The sequence below is a fragment of the Oryctolagus cuniculus genome, chromosome 11 (assembly GCF_051225735.1).
Source record: "Oryctolagus cuniculus isolate XC-2025 breed Fujian yellow rabbit chromosome 11, ASM5122573v1, whole genome shotgun sequence".
In the NCBI taxonomy this organism is placed as follows: domain Eukaryota; kingdom Metazoa; phylum Chordata; class Mammalia; order Lagomorpha; family Leporidae; genus Oryctolagus; species Oryctolagus cuniculus.
In genome coordinates this window covers 66606764-66628482 of record NC_142877.1, presented here as the reverse complement: position 1 = coordinate 66628482, position 21719 = coordinate 66606764, and the positions used below count along the sequence as shown (strand labels likewise).

The window sequence follows — 21719 nt, the reverse complement described above, 5'->3', positions numbered from 1 at the left end:
AGGTATAGTACACATTTATTTCACTGATCTATTTTTACAATTAACTCAGTTTACTCTATTTCATGATATAAAGAATATGTTTCATATCTCTTCTGGAATTAAAACCAGAAAGAGATTCCTGTGCACATTGTAGAACACAATTTTAAGGAGTTTGTAGGCCACAGAAGCCCATCCATGAAACCCCTGGGGGACACACTGGCCAAAGGTACAAACCGACTCTCCCTGGAAACCTTAATCAGAGGACTTCAACATCTGTAGGTACTCTGTTGCTTCACCTCTCAATTACCCAATGCTACTACCACTAGTATTATATTTTCTCTTGCTTTCTGAGGTATAAATGAATAAAAATGGGGAAAAGTTGGGGAAAGCACTTCTAGTACTTAAATGGCCAGCTACTGTTCACAAATATCATAAACACACAAGTGTACTGTACTTTAATGCACATCCAATGAAAGTGCTAGAAGACAAAATTGGGAATTTTATCATCAAATTCACATTGGCTTTTTCTAGTCCACTTTTAAGACTCCTATTTGACAGAACTAAGCTGCCTGTAACTTTTTAGACACATAATTAAATGAAGACATTCACACTCAGATTTACATATCTTTAAGTGGGAAATCAGGGAGAGATCAAGATGAGAAATTAAGGCTGAAGTATGTATAATAATTCCAGAAAAGACTTCGTAGATTTCACTACATAAAATTTATTTACTATTTTATTAAAAAAGTGTATACCATCACCTACTTTTAATTGATTAATTTATGAAACCATTCTCTTGTAGAATACACATTGGCATTGAAACAGTTTAAATGTAATGGCTATCTACAAATTAGTTCTGATTGTTATATTTCCTCCATACTTTAAGTGTCTTCTCACAAAAAAGAAACTAAATATTTTGAACATTTTATATTCAGCAATTTTTAAAAAGTACTGTTTTCCACTGCTATGGTTTTTATAAAGGTCTTGACATAAAGTTTCAAATAAAAAAATTAAGGTACTAGGATAAGTGTTTTGTCTTTTAACAGCATTTTACATTTAACATCTTCAGCTGGCATGCAACTTCTTGTTGTCACATACCTGTTATTTAGGGAAAATTACACCCATTTTACAGAAAAATCCCAATACATATACTGCAATTAGCTCAAAACAATGTTAAAAAGATGAGTATGAATGGCACACAAAAACTGCTTTTTTATAAATAACTGGAATTTCTTATCAGGAAGTAGGCACAGGGAAATCCAATCCTTAGGGCTTTGCTCTCTGGAAGAACACCTGTAAATATAGTTTTAGTAAAGTTAATACCAATGTCAGAAGATATAACCTCTTTCACATGAAGAACTGCCCCAAGTTTCTGAATGCCATTCTTTTACAACGTTCAACAGGTAAACACATTTCACGTATTTCATAAATCCATAATCTAAGAACTTTCTTCTCTTCAGGGGAATTTGTTAGTATAGATAAAACTTATACTGACATCACCTACCTGGGAAAATAGTGAAAATATGGTATAACTTCTAATGCTGTAACATTTAAAGACAGCAGTTCTAATCCCTTAAGGAATTTCATGAATAAAAGTATTTCTAGGGAACCAGTGCTGTGGCATAGTAGGTTAAGCTTCTGCCTGTGGCGCGGGCATCCCACAGGTGAGCTGGTTCAGGTCCTGGCTGCTTTTCTTCCATTCCAGTTTTCTACTTGTGGCCTGGGAATCAGTGGGAGATGACCCAAGTGATTGAGCCTGGAGGAGGCTCCTGGCTTTGGTTCAGCTCAGCTCTGGCAGTTGCGGCCATTTGGGGAATGAACACATGGATAGAAGACCTTTTTGTCTCTCCCTCCACCTGCCTCCACCTGTAACTCGCTCTCTCAAATAAAATATAAAATCTAAAAAAAAAAAATTTCCAATTCAATATTTCAGCCTATAAATCAGGCAAGTGACTGATCTACTGTTGTACTTTTTTTTTTTTTTTTTTTGTCAGGCAGAGTGGACAGTGAGAGAGACAGAGAGAAAGGTCTTCCTTTACTGTTGGTTCACCCTCCAATGGCTGCCGCGGCTGGCACACTGCGCCGATCCAAAGCCAGGAGCCAGGTGCTTCCTCCTGGTCTCCCATGCGGGTGCAGGGCCCAAGGACCTGGGCCATCCTCCACTGCACTCCCGGGCCACAGCAGAGAGCTGGCCTGGAAGAGGGTCAACCAGGACAGAATCTGGCGCCCAGACTGGGACTAGAACCCGGGGTGCCGGCCCGGCAGGCAGAGGATTAGCCTAGTGAGCCGCGGCGCTGGCCATACTGTTGTACACTTAACAATCCACAATTAGGTAGATATTAAGTGAGCTCTAGAAACAGGAAATGGTAGGCCCCTGTATTTATCATTCTGTCTGTGGAATCTAACGGATCTGATTCACCTAACGATCTCTTGATTATGTACAGAGAAAAAAATTAATCACTTCATGAACTGAAGAGAGCATTACCAGCAGGCTATGTTTAAAGCAAACCTAGGGGGCAGGCGTTTGGTGCAGTGGTGTGGTTAAGACACTGTTGAAGGGGCAGGCAGTGTAGGTTAAGCTGCTACCTGTGATGCTGGCATCCTGTATGGGTGCCAATCCCAGCTGTTCCACTTCTGATCAGGCTCCCTGTTAATGGTCTGGGAAAGCAACATAGGATAGCCCAAGTCCTTGGGCCTCTGCCACCATGTGAAGCTACTGGCTTTAGGCTAGCCTAGCCCTGGCCATTGTGGCCATTTGAAGAGTGAACCAGCAGATGGGAAGATCTCTCCCTCTAACTTCATCTTTCCAGTAAAATAAATCAATCTTAAAAACAAAAAAAGGGACACATTACTTGGAATGTCTGCATCCATGTCAGAGTGCCTGGGTTTGTGTCCTAGCTCCACTTCTGATTCTAGGTTCCTGCTAATGCACCTTGGGAGGGCAGCAGATAATGGTTCAAGAGCTTGGGTTCCTGTCACCTATCTGGGAAACCTGGATTGGTTTCAGCTCTGAGCTCTCTGCCTTTCAAATAAAAATAAAAACAAATAAGAACTTTTTTAAAAGCCCAGCATAATAATAGATATAGACTTCATAAAGGAGGGCTGCTAATAAAGCAGGAATTTTGAACAGCAAAGACTGTTACTGCAAGAGAAACCAAAAAGGTAGTCTGAAAGCCTATGAAAATAAAATTAAATGCCAAACTAAGAAACATGAACTTGCTTTTAGTAAACAATAGGTTTGAGAAATTATGAGAAAGGAGAATGAATGTAAAATGACTGTTTAAAGTCTTCAACAGGATCAGCTTTGCTAGAATAATCAAAGGAGACTAATAAGCCTGCCCAGATGAGGAGGAAAGAATAAGCAAGATCTAAGAATCAACTAGGTACAGAGGGAGGAAGGGGCAGAAGGAATGAACTTCACTTATTATAACTAGAAGAATGATGCTAACCCTGGATAATGCTACTCCTAAAATAATCCTGGGGCTGGTGCTGTGTGTAGCAGGTAAACCTGCCGCCTACAGTGCTGGCATCCTTTATGGGTGCTGGTTCAAATCCCAGCTGCTCTGCTTCTGATCCAGCTTTCTGCTATGGCCTGGGAAAGCACTAAAAGATGGCCCAAGTTCTTGGGCCCCTGTACCCACGTAGGAGACCCAGAAGAAGCTCCTGGCTCCTGACTGGCCCAGCTCCAGCTGTTGCAGCAACTTGGGGAGTGAACCAGCATATGGAAAACTTCTCTCTGCCTCTGCCTTTCTGTAACTCTTTCGAATAAATAAATACATCCTTAAAAAATAAAATAATCCCATCAACAGAGAAGTTGGGCTTAGGAACGCTTTTTATAAATGTAAGAGCATAAATGAACATATAAGGAGCTCTAGCCTTCTACAGTGTACCTTGACCTGTGTTACAGAGCAAAGATTTTTTTTTTTACTTCTTTAATGCAGTTTGATTAGTTATTTAACAGAAATTACCTCCATACGCACTTTACTTTTTTATGGGGAAACAGAGAAGGGGAAGGTTCCCAATGATACAAAATAATTCTCAATATTCTTCTACATAAACTGAGAGATGTTTAAGTTGATGAACCCCAACTAGGAAAGTAACTGACAAGAGAAGGTATCAGAAATACAGTCACAGGATGGCACTCTGAATTATTACTCAGCAAAGCCCCTGCCTTTTAAAATGTGATTTATTTGGGAAGGAGAGACAGAGAAAAACAGCACCCCCGCTTCCATGTACTGGTTACTCCCCAAAAGCTGGCAGTGGAGCTAAGAAATAGGGACTCAATCCAGGTCTTCCTTATGAGTGGCAGAAATCTACTTGAGCCATCACAGTTGTGATGGAACAGGAAGCCACAGTTAGGAGCTGGAGTCAGCCAGAGCCACAAACTGAATCTAGGCACTTCAACGTGGGATGTGTCTTACTTATTAGACTAAATGCCCTTTTCCAGCAAAGCCCTTTGACTCATGCATTCCAGCATATGTCTTGGGCAAGAGAATCAGGTAGCCATTCACTAAGTTATTTGCTACTAAGAAATGCAGTGTAGTGCTATGCCCTGAAATTTGTGAAAATGAAGAAAGTAAAAATCAGAAACAGTTTTGTAAAAGAAAATTGGCATTTTCATACCAATACACTCAAGAGGTACATTTAGTTACATTCAGAGGGGGAGGGGGAGGGAGAGAGGGAGGGAGACAGAGGTCACACCTGTTGGTTCACTCCCAAAATGTCCACAATGGCCAGGACTTGGCCAGGCTGAAGGTGGGAACTGGGTAATCTAGGTCTTTCATGTGGGGGGCAGGGAGCTGGAATCAGGAGCCAGAGTGGGAATATAACCCAGGCACCCTTGAAACAGGATGTGACATTTTAACCACTGTGCCAAATGCATGTCTCTGTCCAAATTTTTCATGTCTTTTCTGAGAGCTCAGTTGAATGGGGCTTCATGGAAACTTCTGTATTGGAAGATTTTTAGAAGCAGATTTTAGAGCAAAGAGATAGTATATGTATTCTCTCTTGGTCCTATTTATATGAAGATATGTAAGTTTCCCAAATACCTACCTTTAGGTAATTTTTAAAAACTTTAGCATCAGGCTGCTGAAGTGCTTGACAAAACTCCTGCGGGGTGAGGGCAAGGAGAAAGAGAACCAATGTTTTTAAATCCATCTTAATTCAAATCAACAGTATTTTTTAAAAAATCTCTAAAACACAGAACATTTATCATCTTAACCACTTCTACATGTAATGTCAACTACATGCACACTGCTTCACAGTAGTCTGAAACTGATCTCGCAAAACCGAAACTCTGTCTATTGAACACCCCCTACACTCCTGCCCAGCAATCACCAAAGGTGCATACTTTCAGCTCCAATGAGTCTGACTACTTTAGATATCCCTTACAAGTGGAATCATGTGGTATTTGTCTCTTTGTGACTTTTTTCGCTTAGTGTAATGTCCAAGGTTCATCCCTATTGTTGCATAAGATGACATTTTCTTCTTTACTGAAGACTGATAATGTACTTTTTTTTTTTTTTTTTTGGACAGGCAGAGTGGATAGTGAGAGAGAGTGAGAGAGTGAGAGAGAGAGAGAGAGAGAGAGAGAGAGAGAGAGAGAGAAAGGTCGTCCTTTTTGCCGTTAGTTCACCCTCCAGTGGCCGCCGCGGCCGGTGCACCGCGCTGATCCGAAGCCAGGAGCCAGGTGCTTATCCTGGTCTCCCATGTGTGGGTGCAGGGCTCAAGGACTTGGGCCATCCTCCACTGCACTCCCGGGCCACAGCAGAGGGCTGGCCTGGAAGAGGGGCAACCGGGACAGAATCCTGCACCCCGACCGGGACTAGAACCTGGTGTGCCGGCACCACAAGGCGGAGGATTAGCCTGTTGAGCCACGGCACTGGCCCAATAATGTACTTTTAAAAAGTTCATGGAAAAGGAAATTCAAAGTTTAATTTTATTTTGGTGCAAAAACTTGAGATCTTTGCACACACATGGTCTTAAAAAGTTCATGGAAGATGTATGCTATGAAAGAACTGTGCATAGTTCGAAAATTTTTACACTTTTTGTATTTCTTTTAATTTAAATTAATTTTAATTCCACTTTTTATAGTATTCTCAGATGTACCATATTTTGTTTATTTACTACTCATCTGCCAGTGCCCATTCAAGTTGCTTTAAATCCATAGTATTCTTATTATAACTTATCAAAATCAACCCAAACAGATCCTTACCACAAAAGACTATATGGCATTTTCAAATATAATGCATGTGAGGCTACCTTCAGTTTTGAGAACATGGCCCTGCTGGACAAGGTGAACTTGTGCCTAAGAAGAGTGAGTGGGACAAAAAGTACTCTGCACTAGCTGTTCTCATCTAGTAAAAGTGTCACTGAACAGAGCTAGACAAAAAAGAGAGGCAGTTCTCTAGAATTCTACAAAAAAATATAATATTGCATGCCATAAAAATGTATTTTTTGTCAATTAAAAATAAGTAAAAAGTTGAAAAAAAAAAAAGAATTCCACAAAAAGTGTTGTCAGAACATAAGCATATGAAAAAGCGAAAACTGAGGTTCCTTAGAGCGTCTTTTATAATTAGATCATTTAGCAGCCTGGAACACTAATAGCTGCAAATGGAATGGTATATTTTTAGGATAGGTACTGAGACCACATGAGTAATTAACAACGGTTCCATTAAAATAAGCTTATTTATGTTACAACTGATAACCTAGAAAGTCATTAATATCTCAGTGGTTAGAGGTAGGTCATAACATAAAAAGATTCATGAATCAGTAAAAGTGAGTTAAAATCATTTTAACACAGTAATTGGGCTGGCATTGTGGCATAGCAAGTAAAGTGCCACCTCTGTGATGCTGGCATACCATATGGGCATTAGTTCAAGCCCCAGCTGCTGCACTTCTGATCCAGCTCTCTGCTAATGTACCTGGGAAAGAAGTGGAAGTTGGCCCAAGTGCTTGGGCCCAGGCATCCACATGGGAGACCCAGAAGAAGCTCGTGGCCTCAGAATGGCTCAACCCCTGACCGTTGGGGCCATTTGGGGAGTGAACCAGCAGATGGAAGATTTCTCCCTGTAACTGACTTTCAAATAAATAAAAGAATCTTTAAAAAAATTTTTAAAAAGAGCATCAGGTACCACCACCTCCCTGAGCAGCCCTCACGCCACTTTTCTTCAACACTGGCTTCCATTTTTGAATCACTTTGAATAGTATGGACATTTTTGACAATATTCACAAACACCAGATGTCTTTTAGCAGTCTTTTTTTTTTTAGACAGTGAGAGAGAGGGAGACACAGAGAAAGGACTTCCTTCTGTTGGTTCACCTCCCAAATGGCTGCTACAGCTGGGGAGCTGTGCCGATTTGAAGCCAGGAGCCAGGTGCTTCCTCCTGGTCTCCCATGTGGGTGCAGGGCCCAAGCACTTGGGCCATCCTCCACTGCCTTCCCGGGCCACAGCAGAGAGCTGGACTGGAAGAGGAGCAACTGGGACAGAATCTGGTGCCCCAACTGGGACTAGAACCCGGGGTGCCGGTGCCGCAGGTGGAGGATTAGCCAAGTGAGCTGCGGCACCGGCCTTTAGCAGTGTTTTTAAGAGGCACTGAAAATTGAGAAATAACATAGACTTCACATAAATAAATCTTTAAAACAAGTGCAATCATAAATTATGCTCTCCCTCCCTCTCTCTGTAACTCTGCCTTTTAAATAACCTAATTAGAAAATAGGCTTAAAGGCCGACGCCGCGGCTCACTTGGCTAATCCTCCGCCTGCGGTGTCGGCACCCCAGGTTCTAGTCCCAGTTGCTCCTTTTCCAGTCCAGCTCTCTACTGTGGCCCGAGAGTGCAGTGGAGGATGGCCCAAGTGCTTGGGCCCTGCACCTGCATGGGAGACCAGGAGGAAGCACCTGGCTCCTGGATCGGCACAGCTCGCCGGCCGTCGCAGTCATTTGGGAGGTGAACCAACAGAAGGAAGACCTTTCTCTCTGTCTCTCTCTCTCATGGTCTCACTCTGTCTGTTAAAAAAAAAAAAAAAATAGACTTTTGTCCGCAGACATACAAATGGCCAACAGGTATATGAAAAGATGATCAATCACCAGGGAAATACAAATCAAAACCACAGGGTGATTTACCTTATACCTACTAAGATGGCCACTACTGAAAAAAACAAAAGGCAGCAAGTGTTGCTGAGAAATGGAGAACTATTGATATACATTGTGAGAATGCAAAATGGTGCAGTTGCTATGGAAAGTGGTATAAAAATTCTTCAAAAAATTAAAAAGAGAACTTCTATAAGGTTCAGCAATCCTACTTCTGGGTATTTATCCAAAAGGATTAAAATCAGATCTCAAGCAGACATTAGCACTCTCATGTCATTGCAGTCCTATTCATTATAGTTAAGATAAGGAAACTATGGTATATAAATAAAATGGAGTATTAGCCTTAAGAAAGGGAAATCCTGCTAGATGCAACAATATGAACGAACCTAGAGGACATTATGCTAAGTAAAACATAATATCACAAAAGATAAACACTATATGATTTATATCTATGAGATAACAAAAATGGGCAAACTCAGCATCATAGAATAGTGGTTGCCAGGGAGTTGCTAATCAATAGGCACAAAGCCTCAATTATGTGAGATGAACATTATAAAGGTATACAACTCTATTGTATACACTTTCTAATGTTGTATAGGTACAACACTGTACCTGTACACAAAAAATTCATTGAGAAGGTATATTTCATGTTAACTCTTCCTACCATATTAAAAAAAAGTAATGAAGAAACAAATCTTAGAATCTATACAAGAGAGTGTAATTCTACTTCTAATCAAAGGTTTGATACCTCATTAGCTCCGTATGCCATTGGACGGAAGTCTGGAAAGTTACATGCCAAGAAAATACCTGAATGCCACTGTACAAATACCGTTGTAAAAACACAAAATATAAGGTAACTTTCCAGCCATTTACCTTACATACAGTTTCAACTTTACATATTAAGCACTGATAAGCATGGCAAATGTATAATGAACTACCTTCAGAACATTGTTTCTTTATGTGCTGGTCCCCTTAGTCTGGGGAAGCAATTAGGATTAGACTTTTAGAATGTTTTTTTTAGAAAAGTAACCCATTGAGTTACAAAGGAAATTATAATTATTGTAATTAAAAAAGTGAAACAGAATAAAACAACTTACTAGGGAACAAGGTAGAGAGGCATTACCTAGTAACTCCTAATTTCAAAAGGGACAAGCATGAAAATATTTTAAGATACTTGCAACAACTTATGTGATATGAAATTATCTGTGAATTCAACTGGACCAAGTCACAGGCAAAGCTATTGCTATGACCATTGTGTTGCCTACACAATGGCAGGAAAGTAAATTTCTGTTAGAAGTTAGTAAAAACAGAAATCTAAATTTTTCCCCATTCAATTTCCTGCATCCTTAGAAGTCTGGACTCCAGGCTAAGAATTCTTGCTATCCTATACACAGCAAAACACCAAGCTGAATGTGGTCGGACTTTCTTAAATAAAAATTTACACTGAATGATACATACCATAGCCACATTTCTCTAAAAGCAGAATCTGCTGGGCAGCTCTTACCTGAATTATTTCTGGAGCTACCTGCAAAGAGGGCAGGTATTCTTGTTGAAGATACTGAACACATTCTGGGCCCTGAAGATTAAAAGATTAAAAAATTAATTGTTTTCTTTCTTGACATTTATATTGCTTAAAAAGAAACGTGAACAACACATGGATACTTTAACAGCAATACAGTATTGTGATTACGAACACAGACTTCAGGGCCATACTCTCTTCAGAGTGCTGTCCCTGCATTAACAGCTGGATTTCCCAATGACTTATAATTGTTCCTAAATCAGAACAACTGACTCCCATCCCTCTAAACCAATAGAGCTAGATCACAATTTAACAACCCTTCAAAGAAAACTTGCTCCTAAGTGAGAGGAGATAACACTATGGTGTCTTTGGAAGTTTTCTACATCCCTTCTGCTTTCCTTCTCATCATGTCTTTAAGCTGTCCCCTCTATGCTTACTTTCTATGCACAGCTCATCACTGTTTTGAAACCCCACTGATATTACTTAATAGAAAATTTTTTTTTGAAATCAAGAGAAGTAAATTTGCATCTCAAGTCAGTTAAAAGTGAGTAAATAGAAAAATGAAGCAAAACATTTTCAAATTTAGTATTTTTTAAAAAGGTGTACTTATGGCCGGCGCCGCGGCTCACTAGGCTAATCCTCCACCTTGCGGCGCCAGCACCCCGGGTTCTAGTCCAGTCGGGGCGCCGGATTCTGTCCCGGTTGCCCCTCTTCCAGGCCAGCTCTCTGCTGTGGCCCGGGAGTGCAGTGGAGGATGGCCCAAGTGCTTGGGCCCTGCACCCCATGGGAGACCAGGAGAAGTACCTGGCTCCTGCCATTGGATCAGCGCAGTGCGCTGGCCGCAGCGCACCAGCCGCGGCGGCCATTGGAGGGTGAACCAACGGCAAAAGGAAGACCATTCTCTCTGTCTCTGTCCACTCTGCCTGTCAAAAAAAAAAAAAAAAAAAAAAAAAAAAGTACTTATTTGAAAGGCAGTGTTGAGAGAGGGATTGAGATCTTCCATCTGTTTGTTCACTCCTCAAATGGCTGCAATACAATGACCTACCCAGGAGCCTGGAACTACATCCAAGTCTCCCATGTGGGTGTCAGAGGCCAAAACAAATGGGCCATCTTCTGCTGCTTTCCCAGGAGCATTAGCTGGATTGAAAGCAGAGCAGCTGGGACTAGAACTGGTGCTCTGATATGAGATGCTGGTATAGAAAGCTGAACGCTGGCCTCTAATTTAGTATCGTTTAGCTCAATTCTGAGTGCCCTGAAATTAGGGTTTCCATGGACAAAACAAATACTTGTGAACTATAAATACCATTCTTACTGTCCCTTTTCATTCCTCACCTTCCTTGTCTCTGTAGTAACTGTGTCACCCAATCTTCTCTATTGAGACTCTCTCTTCCTTTAGTTTTCATAATACTCTTACCTTTGGTTCTACTCCTAGCTTTCTCGATACCTGCATTGGCCAAGGTTCTCTCCATCCTGTCTTACTAAGTTTAATTTACTTGTATCATTTTGCTTAACTGTATATAGTGAAGACTTTCCAATCAATACATTTGTAAAATTTTTAGTGATTTATTTTTATTTATTTAAAAAGCTGAGAAAGAGTGCAGAACAGAGATTTTCCATCTGCTGATTTCACTCCCCAAATGCCCTCATTAGCTAGGCTGAGACAAGAAGAAACCAGGATTCTGGAACTCATTCTGGTTCTCCCTTGTGGGTGGCAGAAACCCAAATACTTGAGCCATCACCTGCTGCCTCCCAGGGTACACTAGCAGGAAGAAGGAATGGGAAGTAGAGGACTCAAATCCAGGCATCGTGTTCTGTGAGTGGGAGTCCCAAGCAGTGTTTTAACTGCTATACCAAATATGCTCCAATTCCCATCAATTTTTTAGTTCTGCTTCAGATTCTTACTCCAACCTGCTCTCTAAACAGTTTTTCTCACCCCACTATCCTCAATTACAACGCTACTGCCTAATGACTCCCTAACTCTTCATATGTAATGCTATTCAACCAACTAGTTCCACTGTACTTTTTAGCAGTTACTTCTACCTGTGTAATTTACAGGAAAATCTGTTCTCACCAATCCCACCAGATAACATGTGACCTATCTTGGCCTATTTAAAAGATAAACAGGGGCCAGCATTGTGGCGAAGCGGGTTAACGCCTTGGCCTGAGGCGCTGGCATCCCATATGGGCGCCGGTTCTAGTCCCAGCTGCTCCTCTTCCGATCCAGCTCTCTGCTATGGCCTGGGAAAGCAATGGAATATGGCCCAAGTCCTTGGGTCCCTGCACCCGCGTGGGAGATCCAGAAGAAGCTCCTGGCTCCTGGTCAGATCGGTGCAGCTCTGGCTGTTGCGGCCAATTGGGGAGTGAACCAAAGGATGGAAGACCTCTCTCTCTCTCTCTTTGTCTCTCTCTGCCTCTCCTCTCTCTGTGTAACTCTTTCAAATAAAATAAATAAATCTTAAAAAAAGAGAAATAAATCTTAAAAAAATGTAAATTCTTAAAAGATAAACAAAAAAACCTCTTTCCTACAGCTTCTTTAGACTGTCCCTTAGGCAAAATGGTACATTACACTTTAGCACCTTATGATTTTATTTTACTTTATTTTTTAAAACTTATTTGTGGCCGATGCCACGGCTCACTTGGATAATCCTACGCCTGCAGCACTAGTACCCCGGGTTCTAGTAACGGTTGGGGCGCCGGATTCTGTCCCAGTTGCTCCTCTTCCAGTCCAGCTCTCTTCTGTGGCCTGGGAAGGCAGTGGAGGATGACCCAAGTGCTTGGGCCCTGCACCCGCATGGGAGACCAGGAGGAAGCACCTGGCTCCTTGCTTTGGATCAGTGCAGTGCGCCAGCCATAGCGGCCATTTGGGGGGTGAAACAACAGAAAAGGAAGACCTTTCTCTCTCTCTCTCTCACTGTCTTAACTCTGCCTGTCAAAAATAAAATAAAATAAAATAAACTTATTTATTTGAGAGGCAGAGAGAGAGAATATTTCATCTGCTGGTTCACTCCCCAAATGGCTGCAATGGCCTGAGCTGGGCTGATCTGAAGCCAGGAGCTGAAAGCTTCTTCCAGGTCTCCCATGTGGGTGCAGGGGCCCAAGCACTTGGGCCATCTTCTACTGCTTTCCCAGGCAATTAGCAGAGAGCTGAATCAGAAGTAGAGCAGCTAGGACTCGAACTGGTGCCAATATGGGATACCGGTGCTACAGGTGGAAGCTTAGCCTACTATGCCACAGCACCAGCTCTGCGCTTTATAATTTTAAGCGTCTATTGAAGTACTGATTTAGCCCACTGGGAATTATTTATGTGCTGGTCTCCCTGAATCCTGAGCTCCATAAATATTGAGGGACTTTTTATTCATCCTTACACAGCATCCCTACTGCCTCTAAATATACACTCTTTACCCTAGCAAACAGCAGGTATAGAGAAAGTGCTGCTGAGAGGAAAACCCTCAAATCTGTATCAGAACCAAAAACTCAAGTTCAAATAAGTGAGTGGGCAGAAAAGAGAGTGGTGACAGACTCATGGTTTTTTAGGGTTGGAGGAACTGCTGCTCCTCAGCCACCTGCAGCTATGTGGAAATGCAGGTTCTGTGGTGGGATTGTGGCTTTGAAAGGAGGTAGAGATCAAGAATTGTTGTTCACAAAAATGAAAAAGAAAAGGAGTACCTGAATTGCTGACAACCAATTCAAGTTATTTAAAAATATCCCAGTGTTGGGGCTGGCACTGTTGTTTAGGTTAAGCCTCTGCCTGCAGCGCCAGCATCCCATATGAGTTCTGGTTCATGTACCAACTGCTCCTCTTTTGGTCCAGCTCTCTGCTAATGACGTGGGAATTCAATGGAAGATGGCCCAAGTGCTTGGGCCCCTGCACCCACGTGGGAGACTTGGAAAAAGCTCCTGGATCCTGTCTCTGGATGGGCCCAGCTCCAGCTGTTGTGGTCATTTGGGGAGAGAATCAGCAGGTGGAATACCTCTCTCTGTAACTCTGCCTCTCAAATAAATACATAAATCTTAAAAGAAAAAAATATCCCAGTGTCACTTATGACTAATACACATGATGAGGCTGACAAAGAGGAGGGTACTGTAAGATAGTTAAGTGCTTCACACAGTCCAAATACTCAGAAGCTGGAGGACTCAAACTGATGAAGCCTGCCAGATTGTGAAATCTGGACCTCGTAATTCTGGTTAAGATTTTTCATACCCTTTGTCAAAAAACATGTATTTTAAACCTGTTGCCCAAAATATGAGATAATAGCAGGTACTACTGCTGTCATTCAGCCCCTCACCAGGGGAAGTCAGAATTGAAGTTAACTGCCTTTGATAAAAGGTACTGCTCTCAAGAATGAGATGAATCAAACATGATTAAAACTATCACCAGTCTTCCACATGAGACAACACTGCAGGTGAGGGATGCACAAGGCTTACCCGTTTGAGATGAATGGTTTTCAGTGTCACTGCACATTCAGATAAGGCCTGCAAAAAACAAGTTTAAGAATTTTAGTATGGCCAGTTCTTGGTTACTGATCCAAATTTACCTCCAAAGAAGGGACAGAGAAAGGAAAGGTAATAGGAGAGTGGAGGAAGTAGGTTGAATAGAAAAATAACAAAAGCAGAATATGCTATCTTCAGGTAGCAAGTTACAGTTATGAAGCCTGGCGTTTACTGTGCTGTGTGAAAGTGAGAAGAGGACAACTGATAGTAAAGTGTCCAGGAGACTAGGTTTGGGGAAACAATTCATACAAAGAGGACAAAGTTGCCATTTTATGCTGTTAAAGGTCAGATAAAACCACTAAGCACAAGTTTTAGAACTCAAATAGTAGGAATAAATTAATAACTCAGTTAAGCTTCAAAGACTGTATCATGTGGCCCTAGAAAAAACTTTGGTTGTTGCAGCTGAAAGAACTGGAGTTTTACACATAAAATTTAGTATCAGAATTTAAGAATCCACAAAAGGTCACAAGGTATCACCAAACTTTAAAAAAGTGAATCCTAATTTGAAATCATTAAATTAAAAAAATAGTAAAAACTAAAACATAACCTGGCATTAAAGAAGAGACGGTGAGTGTAAGAGAGCTACACAAGGTAAACAAAGATTCCTAGGTGCTTACCAACACTGTTTGTGCATCTGCCAGGTCAAAGGTTTGTTTTAAAGGTGCTAGGAAACATGCAGGGACAATGTGCTTATAAACAAAATCAGCAAATCCCACTGGTCCATCTTTACCTCCTGTCAAGAGAATTCAAATTTTCATCTTTATAAAAAGAAAGTCAATTAATTCATCACTTGGGAAAAATCAATTCCCAGTTCCTGTCTATGTTCTATGTAGGGATAGGGTTCCATTTCATCTCTACGAATCTTAAGAATTACAGTTTAAAAAAAAAATGATCTTACCCCAGAGTTCTACCAACTTTGAAAGGATGATAAAACAGGTTTTCTGGGCAATTGGATCTGGATATTCAACTGCTCCTTGGATAACAGTTATTAACACTCGTTCTACATTTTCTGCACCTGAAGAGAAAATCTTGTGTTTATTTTCTAACAGAACCAGAAAAACAACCTGAAGTTCTTGTTTTACACACAGTAACAAGTCAAAAAGCATTTACAGACTTGATATGGTCCCTCTCCATTTTTCTTAACTGGGCACCTAAAATTCCAAGAAACATTGAAAAATCAGTATTCCCTTGATATCTTACTCATTGGATTTCTTATACACCAGAATCCTGGATACTGATTTACAAAGTCCCACTTATTTTTAATCTCAAAATGGTAAACTAGCTAGTAAGACTCATCAAAGTTCTTTTTTTTATTTATTTATTTTTTATTTATTTTTTTTTATTTTTTAACAGGCAGAGTGGACAGTGAGAGAGAGAGACAGAGAGAAAGGTCTTCCTTTGCCGTTGGTTCACCCTCCAATGGCCACCGCAGCCGGCGCGCTGTGGCTGGCGCACCGCACTGATCCGATGGCAGGAGCCAGGTGCTTTTCCTGGTCTCCCATGGGGTGCAGGGCCCAAGGACCTGGGCCATCCTCCACTGCACTCCCGAGCCACAGCAGAGAGCTGGTCTGGAAGAGGGGCAACCGGGACAGAATCCGGCACCCCGACCGGGACTAGAACCCGGTGTGCCGGCGCCGCAAGGTGGAGGATTAGCCTAGTGAGCCGCGGCGCCGCCTCATCAAAGTTCTTAAAACTACTACTAATACTACTAAGAACTAATGAAAGAATACTGTCTTAGGACAAAAAGGATCTAAATCCAAATTAATTTTAAGGTGTTCTACATGGAAGTGACTCTTATTCCAAAATAATGAGCTATTACCCTAAGGGTCAGCGTAACAATGATTTTCAAGTTTCCCGTTCACATCAGTTCACTCTTGTTCATTCACAGGTACCACTGTGACTGGGACTTACACAGGCAACCTAGATATGCATGCATCCCCACCTTGATTGGCTATAACTTCGCTCATTCCACTGCCTGTGACTGTTTGCAGGAAAGCAAAGTAACTCCTCCGCAACATCTGCTTCTCTAAAGCAGCAGACTGGTCGTTCTCTTCTGCTGGTCGGAGCAGCACTTCAAAAATCGCATGGAGCAGGGGCATGAACATCTGCTGTAAGAATGGGGACACCTGTATCTGAAGACAAGAAGCAAACACTTCTTCAGAAACGAGCAAGAAAATTACTATGAAACTCAGAAAAGAAATTTTACATAAAGTCTTTCCTCTAAGTTTATTTAGGATATATATTTACCTAATTCAGCCAGCCATATTATATGTAACATATGTAAACCACCGAAAGTCTTAAAATCATTATTCAACCCATTGCCTATAGCTTATGGTAACAGGTGGTGATACATTTCACTAATAAATATTGCCACAGAATATTTTCTCCTTTAAATTTTTATATCAACTCTCAGGTTTTATGTGTCCTTCTCTTTACCTCAATTTCTTCATCTATGACATCCACCTAGGACCCTAGGATTATTTAAGGATCAAATAAATGTATTAAAAAATGCTGAGATTCTTAACTTAGAAAGCACTGTGTATGTGTTGGCCATTTTTATTACCCAGCTTACACTTGGCATAAATTTCCTTGAACATAAAACTTAACTGCATATGCTAAATCTTTTAACTCCTGCTGTGCACCCAAATTAAGTGCTTCTTATTCACCTCTTAGCTATTTGGTACTCAGTACTATTCTTATTTGCTTTTCTGAAAAAGCAGACTAGTCATCTGCTACACAGAGCAGGTGAGGCCTATTTTATTAAACCATCCAGAAGGTACAACCTTTGTGTCAGGCAGTGTGCAAGACATTGAGGACAATAAAAATGCAATGACCCAGGCACTCAAATAACTCATGTTTCTTTAAAAAAACCAAGGACAAAAACCAAAACATGTCATGAATTTTGATGATCTTTAAGTCAGGAGACTCTCGGAGCTCTGAAGATTTGTGCTACCTTAAACTTGGCTGTGATCTGGTTGATGAGAGGAATGAACTCCTGCAAGTCTTTTGCTTCACAGTCTTTGAGCATATGTTCCGAGGCAGATGGGATGAATGGAAGAACTTCTTCCTCTAAACAAATAATCATTCGATGAAGGAAAGTGCGAACTCCACTTCTAAGAATATCCTTTTGTAAGGGGCAACTGAGGGCTGGCAAGAATGTTTGTAAACAGTCCAGATAAACTTCAGAACAGCCACATTGTTTCACAGTCTGCTTGTTGCTGAAAGCCTTGCTAGTTCGGCTATAAGCAAAATAGGCAGCTAATGTTAACTTTATTCTTTAAATGAAGTATTCAAAAATAATGTACAACAAATTATAAAATTCATAAAAGAAATGAACTGCTTGTTTTTTATGTCACAATTACTTCCATTTTTAGCTAACACGATAATCTGTAACTGCCTCCAGTTACTGTTCCATAACAAAGGGCTACAGTTAGATTCAATGAAACAGATACAATTAATCTAATTCCTCTAATGCATGTCTACCTGAATGTTTGTTTTACTGCTCCCGCTGAGAACGTATATAAACAGAGAAAAACAAATTCATTTACTATGACAAGGCTATACTAAAACTTCAAACTAAAATTCAATTCAGAAAACAATCTTTAGAATCGAGTTAGTTATGCAACCTCTAATACTTAGCTCTTGCTCTGAAGGATTCTGTAGTACAAATTCTCTATGTAACTCCTAATTACCAGTCACTACAACTTTCATGCTGTCACTGTTTACCAAGGAAAGTATGGGTAGAAAGGGAAAAATGGCTGCTTCAGTGGTGTTCAGGACACATTGCAATGGCAAGAGAAGCCTCATCACCTACTCTTTAAGGTACCAAGCCTAGCCAAAAATGTTCCAATACACCATTGTGGTACAAACACTTTAGTTACCCCCCCCCCCCCAAATACACAATTAGCTTATACTAAAGAATTCTGAGCAATTAAGGATTCAGACAGTTGTCAAAGCAAAAATGCAGACTGGTATGCAATCTACTCCTTTCTTCAGCTAAATCTTCTAAATCACTGGATTTAGAAGAAAAAGGTTTAGACAATTCTCTGGACTGTTCAGCTTTTGAAAACACAGACAAGTGCTCCCATCCTAAATGATCCTAATAAGTGGTTCTGTCTGAGCAGAGTTACAAACCTGAGAATTCTAACTGTAATCACACTTACCTGGCAAATCCAACAGCATGGTTAAGACAATCTGCTAGACATGCCTGCCTTTCTTCATCCTGTGCCAGCATCAGTTTTTCTAACAGAATTTTAAACTTCTCCATCAGTGGAGTCAACAGGTTCCTCATCAGCGCTTGCTTCCTTTCTGCTGGGTATTCACTATTCACAACCAGCACTCCAGCTGTCTCATAAATAAACAGCTGATCGTCGCTGCTCAACAAGGACTGGTAACCATTCTCCTAGAAGAAAATTTGGTCTTAGTGAAGTTTCTCCTTTTTGACTTCCTCTCACTTAGGCAGAATAAGTGCAAGAGGGATAGGATAAGTCATCTATTACATTAATTTATAATTAATTACATTAATTTATAATTAATGTAATTTTTTTTCTCACAACTATACAATGAAAACTGAATTAACGGTCAAAAGATCATGGTTTGAAGTCTAGTCCTACAACACTTTGCAAATGTTTACTTATGATAAATATTGGCTTTCTAATATTTTTTGGAAAAGTCTTATTTATAAAACTTATGAGGGTAAACATGAAGGGTACAAAAAATTGCTTATTAGTACAAAGGCTACAAGAATTAGCATTTTCGACACTTTAAAGATTGTGAATGAAAATGAAATGTCGTTCACACAAATATTCCATATACAGGTCAATTTTTATTAACAGCTATTGTTATTTTTACCTTTATGCACTCAGGCCAAAAGGAGAAAAAAATCATTAGCCATCAAGTTTTCAACACTAAAAATCCCTATTAAGAAATTACATATAGGCCGGCGCCGCAGCTCAATAGGCTAATCCTCCGCCTTGTGGCGCCAGCACACCGGGTTCTAGTCCTGCTCGGGGCGCCAGATTCTGTCCCGGTTGCCCCTCTTGCTATGGACCGGGAGTGCAGTGGAGGATGGCCCAAGTCCTTGAGCCCTGCACCCGCATGGGAGACCAGGAGAAGCACCTGGCTCCTGCCTTCGGATCAGCGCAGTGTGCCGGCCGCAGCGGCCATTGGAGGGTGAACCAATGGTAAAGGAAGACCTTTCTCTCTGTCTCTCTCTCACTGTCCACTCTGGCTGTCAAAAATAAAAAAAAAAAAAATAAAAAAATAGAAATTATATATAAAAACCTAGTCTTAAAAGTTATATTATGTGGCCGGCGCCGCGGCTCACTAGGCTAATCCTCCGCCTTGCGGCGCCGGCACACCGGGTTCTAGTCCTGGTCGGAGCACCGGATTCTGTCCCGGTTGCCCCTCTTCCAGGCCAGCTCTCTGCTGTGGCCAGGGAGTGCAGTGGAGGATGGCCCAGGTGCTTGGGCCCTGCACCCCATGGGAGACCAGGAAAAGCACCTGGCTCCTGGCTCCTGCCATCGGATCAGCGCGGTGCGCCAGCCACAGCGCACCGGCCACGGCAGCCATTGGAGGGTGAACCAACGGCAAAGGAAGACCTTTTTCTCTGTCTCTCTCTCTCACTGTCCACTCTGCCTGTCAAAAAAAAAAAAAAAAAAAAAAAAAAAAAGTTATATTATGTGACAGTTTTATTATAAAAGAATTCTCTACCCCTGAAAAGTAATGTTCCTATTTAAAAATAACTAAAGCATTTATTAAATACCTGCTAGAAGTTTTCACTGCTCTAGAAGTTGAAAATACAAAGATGAAGTAATTGCCTAATTATAAGACACTCTAAAAATGTGCTGTCAAGTGGCTGGTGTCATGGCAAGGTCGGTTAAGCTGTCACCTGTGTTGCAGGCATACCATATGGGCACTGGTTCGTGTAGCAACTGCTCCACTTCCAATCAAGCTCCTTACTAATGTGCCTGGGAAAGCAGCAGCAGATGGCCCTACTGCTTGGGCCCCTGCCACCCATGTGGAAGACCTGGAAGAAGCTCCTGACCTTGGCTTGGCCCAGCCCTGACTGTTATAGGTATTTGGGGAGGAATCCATAGATGGAAAATCTTAATTCTGCTTTCAGATAAATAAATCTTTTTAAAAAAAACGTGTAATCATAACCCAAGTAAGTGGTAAGCTTTCAAGAAAACAATTTGAAACAATCTTTTTATATATTGAAAAAGGATTACAAGGACAAATCCTTATTTTTATGCACTGTATGAAAAACATGAAAGCTTTCTATCTGTAAAATATGGCTTCTTTAAACCCAGTAGTCACCAGTATTTTAAAAATCAAAGTATCATTTTATGTTTAGCATTTTAAACTGGCCACTATAGTAGTAACTTTCACTAAATGAGTGAAACAAAACATGTCTACATCAAAAATGTACTTATAACGTAAATCTTCCTTGTGAAATGGATAGCAGACTATTCAAATCAACCAGCAGTAAAGTTTTTTTACCTTCAGTCTAAAGTTACACAGAAAAACTTCAGTCTAATAGTAGCTGTTCCCAAAAATGGTGACTACCCTTGTAGTACTAATTAAGAATAATTTAAACACTGAATTTCTCCTCCATAAAATACCTAACATTTAACGTACAGACAGCAGACCATAACTCATGCTGCCAAATTAATCAGAAAGCTCTTTATGCCTATTACTATTTTCATTTACTGTATCAACAGAAGTTTGGCAAATAGAACTAACTAGCACACATGCCTCCCCCCTCAACAAGGTTTTTTTTTTTTTTTTTTTTTAAGTTGCTCACAAAGGTAAAGGCTAATGGTATATGTGGCCTCAATGCAATTTGGGGAAAATACTTTGGAAGGATACTTACAGGTGGAGAAAGTTCTAGTAAATCTTGTATTCTATTCAAAATATCCTCAATGAAAGGATTCATTTGTTTACTAAATAAAAAGAGAGAAAGTAAAAATTAAACAATGCTCAAAAATTACTAGAATACGAAATCTCCCTTCCAGACAACTAAAAATGTTCAGTTCTAAGCTAGTCACCTCTCATTCAGACTACTAGTTTTTCAAAATTATCTGTATGCTCCATAGTGACAGACTGCCAAGGCTAGACTTAAGAATCTTACAAGTTTAACACTAAGTTTTCATGCCAAAAAATGGTACAATAGATTCTAGAATTTCAAGGAAGGCATAGGGTACTTCAAAAAGTTTCATGGAAAAATGGAACTGAAAGATGTTTTAGTGTACAATATTTTAAGTTCTTCCACATGCATGATCCAGGCAGTAAAACTGTTGGGTAAATAACTAACCAATGTCATTAGTGATGACGTGTTAGGCTCTTGGAAAGTATGTCCTGTGCCTTTTAAAAAGCTAGTTAATAGCTAAAATTTTATACTTACTTGAGAGATTTGACAAATCTGGAAAACAGGTAAGCAGTTCTGCTCCGTACTTTTGCACTAGAATGCCGCAGACCTCTGTGATCTAAGAAAGCCATCTGAAAAGAAAAAAAAGATACTTTTAATGATTTCTGCATTGCTTCAAGGTTTTTATTGCTACTGTCATGCTACATTTTCTTCACATAAAATTTTACTTCTTTAGCAAGCGCCGCGGCTCAATAGGCTAATCCTCCGCCTTG

At 40.6% G+C, this 21719-nt stretch overlaps 1 protein-coding gene across 2 annotated transcripts in view; it reads right to left on the bottom strand.

The window, feature by feature from the left end:
- Nucleotides 1-683: 683 nt before the first annotated feature.
- Nucleotides 684-21719, bottom strand: part of XPOT (exportin for tRNA) — a 42370-nt gene continuing 21334 nt past the window's right edge. For both annotated transcript variants that reach the window (XM_051845640.3, XM_051845639.3), the window contains exons 15-25: nt 21484-21578; nt 20953-21022; nt 18242-18480; nt 17032-17317; nt 16021-16210; nt 14977-15093; nt 14696-14811; nt 14013-14060; nt 9573-9644; nt 5032-5088; nt 684-1272 (exon numbers count right to left, since the gene is read on the bottom strand). In XM_051845640.3, coding sequence (XP_051701600.1) covers nt 1246-1272; nt 5032-5088; nt 9573-9644; nt 14013-14060; nt 14696-14811; nt 14977-15093; nt 16021-16210; nt 17032-17317; nt 18242-18480; nt 20953-21022; nt 21484-21578 — 1317 coding nt within the window. In that variant the 3' untranslated portion in view covers nt 684-1245. The remainder of the gene's footprint in view (nt 1273-5031; nt 5089-9572; nt 9645-14012; nt 14061-14695; nt 14812-14976; nt 15094-16020; nt 16211-17031; nt 17318-18241; nt 18481-20952; nt 21023-21483; nt 21579-21719) is intronic.